Genomic DNA, 9191 nt, shown 5'->3' on the forward strand with positions numbered 1-9191 from the left:
AAATCATACATGTTGCCTTTTCAAACTGTTTTCATTCAATTAGAAATGTTGATTTGTGGTTCATCCATATCATTTCACACTTTGATAACTCATTACTTTCTTTCATTAAATATATAGATGAACCACTTTTTTTCCATCCATTTCCCTACGTAGAAGCATCTTGAATACTTCTAGTTTTTGGTGATTATAAACAAAACTTCTAGGAACTATTTGAATTCAGTTTTTGTGTAGACTTGAGCTTTCAAATCAATTGGGTAAGTGTCTGGAACTGCAATTGCAGGATCATGTGGAAGACCATACTTAGATTCTTCTATTCTTTTTGACACTTGGCTTTTGGGATATCAGTTCCCCCACGGGGACTGAACCTGGGCCATGGCAGTGAAAGCCCAGAATCTTAACCACTGGGCCACAAGATAACTCCCCATATCTTTTAATTTTTAATTTTTTATTGGAAATAATCGCTTTACAATATTGTGTTGGTTTCTGCCGTACATGAGTCAGGCATAGGTATAGTTTTTTACAAAGCTGAGAAATGTCTCCTAAAGTGACTACATCATTTTGTGTTACCATTCACAGTGAGTGAAAATATCAGACTTCCTGTTACCTGCATTATCTCTAGCAATTGGTGTTGCTGATGCTTTAAAGATAGGTCATAAAATGTGCATACAGATAGCTCATTATTGATATAATTTGCAATTTCTAAGGACAGTGATGCCTAACATCTTTTCATTCTAATCCCTTAGATTCAAGGAATTAGATCTGATAGACAGAGTGCCTAAAGAACTTGGACAAAGTTTCCTAACATAGGATAGAAGTCAGTGACCAAAACCATCTCAAAGGAAAAAAAAAAAAAAATGCAGAAGGGGAGTAGTTGTATGAGGAGGCTTTACAAATAGTTGAGAAAAAAAGAAAAATAAAAAGCAAGGGAGAAAAGACAAGATATACCCAACTGAATGCAGAGTTCCAGAGAAAAGCAAAGAAAGAAAAGAAGACCTCCTTAAGTGAACAATGCAGAGAAGTAGAGGAAAATAAAAGAATGGGGATGACTAGAGATATATTCAAGAAAATTGGAGAGATCAAGGGAATATTTCAATCAAAGATGGACACAATAAAGGACAGAAATGGTAAGGACCTAACCAAAGCAGGAGAGATTAAGAAGAGGTGGCAAGAATACACAGAAGAAATATACAAAAATGCCTTAACAATGTCTTAAAATAACCATGAAGGTGTTGTCACTCACCTAGAGTCAGACATCCTGGAGTGTGAAGTCAAGTGGGCCTTAGGAATTATTACTATGAAGTAAACTAGTGGAAGTGATGGAATTCCAGATGAGCTATTACAAACCTTATATGATGGCACTGTTAAGGGCTACACTCATAGAAAATTTGGAAAACTCAGTACTGGCCATAGGACTGGAAAAGTTCAGTTTTCATTCCAGCTCCAAAGACAAGCAATGACAAAGAATGTCAAGCTGCCATATAATTTCACTCATTACACATGATAGCAAAATCCTTCAAGCTAGACTTCAGCAGTATGAGAAATGAGAACTTTCATATGTACAGTCTGAGTTTAGAAAAGACAGAGGAAGCAGATCAAATTGCCAATGTCTGTTTGATGTTAGAAACAGCAAGGGAATTCCAGAAACATATGTACTTCTGCTTTATTGACCATGCTAAAACCTTTGACTCTGTGGATTACAACATACTGGGGGAAATTCTTAAAGAGATGGGAATACCAGACTATGTTACTTATCTCCTGAGCAATCTATATGTGGTCAAGAAGCAACTATTAGAATTGGACATGGAATAAGTGACTGGTTCAAAATTGAGAAATAGTATAATAAGGTTGTATTTTGTCCTGTTTTTGTTTTTTTTTTTTTTTTAACTTCCATGAAGAGTACATCATGTGAAATGTCGGGCTGGATGAATCACAACCTGGAATCAAGATTTCTTGGAGAAATATCAACAACCTCAGATATGCAGATTATATCACTCTAGTGGCAGGAAGTGAATTAAAAAGCCTCCTGTTGAGGGTGAAACAGGGGAGTGAAAAAGCTAGCTTAAAACTTGATACAGCCAATATGGAAGATGGTATGGTAATACCTTAAAAAACTAGGAATAAAACCACCATATGATCCAATAATCCCACTCTTAGGCATATAACCTAAGAAAATAAAAATTGAAAGAGACACATGTATCCTATTGCTCATTGCAGCACTATTTACAATAGCTAGAACATGAAAACAACCTAGATGTCCATCGATAGATGAATGGATAAAGAGGTGGTGGTATATATACTCAATGGAATATTATTCAGCCATAAAAAGGAACACATTTTGAGTCAGTTCTAATGAGGTGGATGAACCTAGAACCTATTATACAGAGTGAAGTGAGTCAGAAAGAGGAAGATAAATATCGTATTCTAACACATATATACGGAATCTAGAAAAATAGTACTGCAAAATTTACTTACAGGGCAACAATGGAGAAACAGACATAGAGAATAGACTTATGGACATGGGGGAGGTGAGGAGAGGGTGAGATGTATGAAAAGAGTAACATGGAAGCTTACATTACCATATGTAAAATAGATAGCCAACTGAATTTGCTGTATGGTTGAGAAAACTCAAACAGGGATTCTGTATCAACCAAGAGGGGTGGGATGGGAAGTGAGATGGGAGGGAGGTTCAAAAGGGAGGGGATATATGTATACCTATGGGTGATTCATGTTGAGGTTTGACAGAGAACACCAAAATTCTGTAAAGCAATTATCCTTCAATAAAAAATAAACTAATTAAAAGAAAAAAGTAAAAACACTCAACATTGAAGAAAATAAGATCATGGCATTTGGTCGCAAAATCTTCATGGTAAATATAGAAGGGATAAAAAAAAAAGAAAGCATTGTCAGATATTATTTTCTTGGGAAGCAAAATCACTGCAGATGGTTACTGCTGCCATGAGTTTGAAAGACACTTACTCCTTGGAAGAAAAGCTATGACACACCTAAACAGTGTATTAAAAATCAAAGACATAACTTTGCAGGCAAAGGTCTCTATTGTCAAAGCTATGATTTTTCCTGTAGTCATGTATGGATTTGAGGGTTGGACCAGAAATAAGACTGTTGTTGTTCAGTTGCTCACTTGTTTGTGACTCTTTGGGACCCCCTTGAACTGCAGCAAGCCAGGCTTCCCTGTCCTTCATCATCACCCAGAGTTTGCTCAAATTGATGTCCGTCAAGTCAGTGATACCATACATCAATCTCTTTCTCTTGACCCCTTCTCCTCCTGCCCTCAACATTTCCCAACATCAGACTCTTTTCCAATGAGTCAGCTCTTCACATCAGGTGGTCAAAGTATCAAAGCTTCAGTTTCAGCATCAGTTCTTCCAGTGAATATTTAGGGTTGATGTCTTTAGGATTGACTGATTTGATCTCCTTGCTGTCCAAGGGACTCTCAAGAGTCTTCTCCAATGCCACAGTTCAAAGGCATCAATTCTTTGGTGCTCAGCCATTTTTTTATTGTCCACCTCTCACATCCGTACATGACTACTGGAAAAACCATAGCTTTGACTATACGAACATTTGTTGTCAAAGTAATGTCTGCTTTTTAATATGCTATCTAAGTTTGTCATAGCTTTCCTTCCAAAGGGCAAGTGCCCTTTAATTTCATGGCTGCAGTCAGCATCTGCAGCGATTTTGGAGCCCAAGAAAATAAAATCTGTCACTGTTTCCATTGTATCCCTATCTATTTGCCATGAAGGGATGGGACCAGATGCCATGATCTTAGTTTTTTGAATGTTGAGTTTTAAGCCAGCTTTTTCACTCTTTTCTTTCACTTTCATCAAGAGGATCTTTAATTCTTCTTCTCTCTGTCCCGTTAAATTGCTATCATCTACATATCTGAGGATGGTGATATTTCCCTTGGCAATCTTGATTCCAGCCTGTGAGTCATCTAGCCCAGTTTTTCGCATGATGTACTCAGCATAGAAGTTAAATACACAGGCTGACAATACACAGTCTTGATGTACTCCTTTCCCAATTTGGAACCAGTCTGTTGTTCCATGTATGGTTCTAACTATTGCTTCTTGTCCTGCATACAGTCTTCTCAGGAGACAGGTAAGGTTGTCTGGTAGTCCTTTCTTTTTAAGACTTTTACACAGTTTCTTGTGATCCACACAGTCAAAGACTTTATTGTCGTCAGGGAAGCAGAAGTAGATAATTTTCTGGAACTCTCTTGCCTTTTCTATGATCCAGTGGATATCGGTAATTTGATTTCTGGTTCCTTTGCCTTTTCAAAATCCAGTTGTACACCTGGAAGTTCTTATTTCTCATACTCCTGAAGTCCAACTCGAAGGATTTTGAGGATAATCTTGCTACCATGTGAAATGAGTGCAATTGTCTAGTAGTTTGAATATTCTTTGGCATTGCCTTTCTTTAGGATTGGCATGAAAATTGGCCATTTCCTGTCCTGTGGTCAGTGCATAGTCCCAAATTTGCTGGCATATTTAGTGCAGCTCTTTAGCAGCAGCATCTTTTAGGATTTGAAATAGTTCAGCTGGAATCCCATCACCCCCATTAGCTTTGTTTATGATAATGCTTCCTAATGCCCACTTGACTTCGCACTCCAGGATGTCTGCCTCTAGGTGTCTAGCCACACCATCATGGCTATCCAGGTAATTAAGAACTTTTTTGTACATTTCTTCTGTGTATTCTTGCTTGATCTCTTTTGCTTTTGCTATATCCTTGCTATTTCTGCCCTTTACTCTGCCCAGTTTTGCATGAAGCATTTCTTGGTATCTCTAATTTTCTTGAAGAAACCTTTAGTATTCCCATTCTATTATTTTCCTCTATTTCTTTGCATTGTTCACTTATGAATGTTTTATTATTTCTCCTTACTGTTCTCTGGAACTCTGCATTCAGCTGGGTATATCTTTCCCTTTTTCTTCTGCTTTTCACTTCTCTTCTTTTCTCAGCTATTTATAAGGCCTCCTCAGACAACTGCTTTAACTTTTTGCATTTCTATTCCTTGGTGATGGTTTTGGTCAGTTTCTTTGCATCATTATAAAGCTTTTTAATATTTAATATGTATGAGATCAGTAGCAATCACTTCTTTTTCACTTTTGACTGTATTAATCTGTATTTTCTCCCCTAACATCTTGTTTAACTTGACTAGGAGTTCAGTAATACAAATGACTTTTCCTTTTTTTTTCCATTAGGAGAGTTGTCTATTAGTCTTTTAAGCCACTTAAAGGGGAACAACAGACTGCTTGTCAAATATCTCTGAATGTTATTTCAAATGATAATTAACTTTATTTGGTTGTTTGCCTACATCCTTATTGACAGTAAAAATTAATAGTCTTCCTGTGCTGTTAGGCATTTCCTCCTTTGTCTTTTCACCCATTTTTAACCCTCTTTCATAAATTGAACTGTATTAATGATTTCATTTTTAGTTTTATTTTTAATTTCTTTTTATTTAAAATGTTTATTTATTTAAAGATAATTAGCTTTTTCACATTTAAAAATGCATTGTTAAAAATGGAGACACAGTTGATTTGAAATATTATGTAAATTTCATGTGTGCAACATGCTGATTCACAATTTTTTAGTGTTATATTCCATTTATAGTAATTATAAAAGATTGGCTACACTCGTTGTATTATACTATGTATTCTTGTAGCTTATTTATTTTATACTTATACAAATTATGCAAGTAATTTGCATCTCTTTAACCACTTTCCCTATTTTGTCCCTCTGAACATTCATTTCCTCACTAACTTATTAACCACTAATTTATTTTTTACACCTGTGAATCTTTTTTCTCTGGTTTGTTTCATTCATTTAAAAAAAATTTTTGATTTCACATATTTTTTAGATTTTCACAGTTATCATACAGTAACTGTCTCTGTCTTATTTTGCTTAATATAATACTTTCCAGGTCCAGGTCCACACTCTTAATTTTCACTTTTGCACTTCTGCTTACTTGTCATAGTTTTCTAAAGGCAAACTTGTATTATTTCTTTACACATTGCCCCAATAACTCATAATCAAAGAAAATTATCATTTAGTTTTCATTTTGTGGTAATATTATATTAATTCTGTTTGAAAAAAAGTAATCCATTCCATAAGAGTATAATTTAAGAATAGGAGAGAGCTTAATAGTAATCACATTTCTCTATCACCAATTAGAAAAGATATTTTTATCATGGACTTAGGAAATATATAGAGCTCTTTGTTGTTGTTCAGTTGCCAAGTCATGTCTGACTCTTTGCGACCACTTGCACTGCAACATGCCAGGATTCTCTGTCCCTCACCATCTCCCAGAGTTTGCATAAGTTCATGTCTATTGAATTGGTGATGCCACCCAACCATCTCATCCTCTGTTGCCCGCTTCTGCTTCTGCCGTCAATCTTTCCCCGCATCAGGGTCTTTTCCAATGAGTCACCTGTTCAAATCACGTGGCCAAAGTATTGGAGCTTCTTTACATTAACCAAGAGTAGTGCTTTAATCAGGCCAAGCTGGAAATCAAGACACCAAAGTCAAATCCTCTTATCCTGCATCTAGTTAGACAAAACTACTATCCCAAGGCAACCAATTTTCTTATTGAAACATTGAAGTAGAGGGGCTTATTAACTACAGGAAACAAGCTTTGACACATTTTTGCAGTTATCAAATACTAACTCCCAGGATCATTTTCTTGGCTATGAATGAGAGAGATAGAAACTTCTGTGAAAAAGATAATGGGAAGAGAAAGCAAATATTGTAGATTTGCTAATAAAGGAAAACTAAGGTTAAAAAAATTTAATATATTGCCATATCCAAGATACCCTCCAAAGTGTCAGTGTCTCACACCATTCTAGATTCTGAGTTTACCATGTTCTTCATGTCTGCAGAAGAGAACATTCCTGAATGAATTGAAAGAGTCTGAATATAAATATGAATTTTTTCAGGATAGCTTAATTTGCCTTCAGAGAACATAGTTTTCCTTTTCAAATATGGTTGGCAAAAATAAGCTAATCTTCAGTTAAAGGATCTAATTTTCAGGAGATATTATCAAAGGAAAAATAAGATAAAGTTTATCCCTTCTACTGCAAAGAAATTGCTTTTATTTTCTGGGGAAAACAATGAAAAATAAATATAGCCTCATTTCAAATAGCAAATTTAATGATACTGACAGCATATTCTATATTAAATTTCTATTTTATTTTCCAACATGCTTTATCTATTTTATTAATAAATTCAAGGAGATATTTTAATCATGCTTCTAAATATTATAACATGTTTTCTTGGTGACATGACATTTTAATTAAAATACTTATTTTTATTTCACATAAAATAGATTTTATTTCTATATGTGGTTTCTAGTAAACTTCTTAAAACAATCTCTGTTTTTGTAAGGTTGCCAAATTTACCTTTCTTTGATATGAGAAACAATGGGGATTACTGACATCTAAAATTCTGTTACATGGGTGAAAACTGATCTTTTTCATGTAACTTAAATGAGTTAGGACCTTGCTTTTAAGCTAATAAGAAAAACGGGCATTGATGATGTATACATCTGTCTAACTGTAAGAATGCAATGAGGTTTTAAAAGAATTTATGTAGAGAGAGGCAGAGAGGTTTTCATTCAGCTTTCTTTTTAGAGGTAATTTTTTAAATATGATCGCATTCACTTATTTGAAGAAAAGGCCATTCTCCGGACCATGCTCTTGAAGGCTTGCTGCACTTGCTGATTTCGTAGGGTGTATATAAAAGGATTCAAAAGAGGAGCCACTGAGGTATTGAGCACAGCCACTCCTTTGCTTAGCGTCACCCTTTCCCTTGCCGAAGGCTTAATGTACATGAAGATGCAGCCGCCATAAGACAGAGAGACAACTATCATGTGGGAAGAACACGTGGAAAAGGCTTTTTTCCTTTGACTCGTGGAAGGAATTCTCAGAATTGTCTGGATAATACATGTGTAGGAGAGAATAACCAATGTTAGAGTGACCATGAGTGTTACCACAGCTAAAAATAATGCCATGAGTTCTAGGAAGCGAGTGCTCCTGCAAGAAAGCTGCAGGACGGGAGAAGCATCACAGACGAAATGATCAATTATATTGGAGGCACAGAAATCCAATCGCAGCCCCAGGATTACTGGTGGAAAGATGATCAGGAATCCTGCAAGCCAGGAGCTAAAGACAAGAAGTATACAGACACTACTGCTCATGATCGTGGTGTAATGTAGAGGTTTGCAGATGGCCACGTAGCGGTCATAGGACATGGCAGCCAGGAGGTAAAATTCTGTCACCCCCAAGAAGATGAAGAAAAACAGCTGAGCCACACAGCCATTATAAGAAATGGCTCTATCTCCGGTCATGATCGCGACAAGGAATCTGGGAATGCAGACAGACGTGAATGATATTTCTAGGAATGAGAAGTTTCGAAGGAAGAAATACATTGGAGTCTGCAGATGGGGATCTGAAAGGGTGAGGGTGATGATGACCAGGTTCTCAGTCATGCTTAGCATGTAGGTAGCAAGAAGAAATAGGAACAGTGCAACCTGCCACTGTGGATCATTTGTCAATCCAAGAAGGATAAACTCGGTTACTTCTGTGTAATTTCTCATTATTTACCTTTATTATAATGATATTCTCTGTGTTAGCTGTAAAACATATGAAGAAATTTTTAAAAATATATATGGCACCAGCAAAGAAACACACACACACACACATACACACACAATATTGCTTCCTTGTACTTTTAGGGCAAAGTGTTTTAGTAGTATATAGTAACAAAAGACATTTAAAGTTTTCCAATTTATTATGTCATGTATTAATTCACTATCCTGTACTTCCTTCATTGTTCTCTCACACAGATCAGTTAAAAAAAATCTTCTGAATGCTTCCATATATTCCTGAAAAAAAGAGAAAAGGAGGCTCAAATCTCTGACTTCAAAACTTCAAATAAAACTGAGAGCTTACTTCCAGTATACTACAATATTATTGAAGATATACTTTTATTGCTTTCTGTTTCATGCAAATTTTTAATTTTTCTATTTTGCTTCTTTCCTCTTTTATTTTTGCTTGTATAATAACTCTTGATACTATACAGAGTTTGTTTAGCTATTTGATCCTTATTTAATATTATTTTCCACTAAAACTTTAGATGTGCTGTCATCTAATTCTTTTTAATAGTTTTTGTCTAGAAAGACTGCC

General features: G+C 35.5%; 1 protein-coding gene across 1 annotated transcript; it reads right to left on the minus strand.

The window, feature by feature from the left end:
* Positions 1–7663: 7663 nt before the first annotated feature.
* Positions 7664–8602, minus strand: LOC136158911 (olfactory receptor 6C75-like). Its single transcript, XM_065920762.1, has one exon. The coding sequence runs from the start codon at positions 8600–8602 to the stop codon at positions 7664–7666; it is 939 nt and encodes a 312-aa protein (XP_065776834.1).
* Between the last annotated feature and the right edge of the window lie 589 nt (positions 8603–9191).

Source organism: Muntiacus reevesi, chromosome 1 (genome assembly GCF_963930625.1).
Source record: "Muntiacus reevesi chromosome 1, mMunRee1.1, whole genome shotgun sequence".
In the NCBI taxonomy this organism is placed as follows: Eukaryota; Metazoa; Chordata; class Mammalia; order Artiodactyla; family Cervidae; genus Muntiacus; species Muntiacus reevesi.

Bases quoted from the DNA above. Each gene is read 5' to 3' on its own strand.
- LOC136158911 (XM_065920762.1), bottom strand. From the start codon at position 8,602: ATGAGAAATTACACAGAAGTAACCGAGTTTATCCTTCTTGGATTGACA.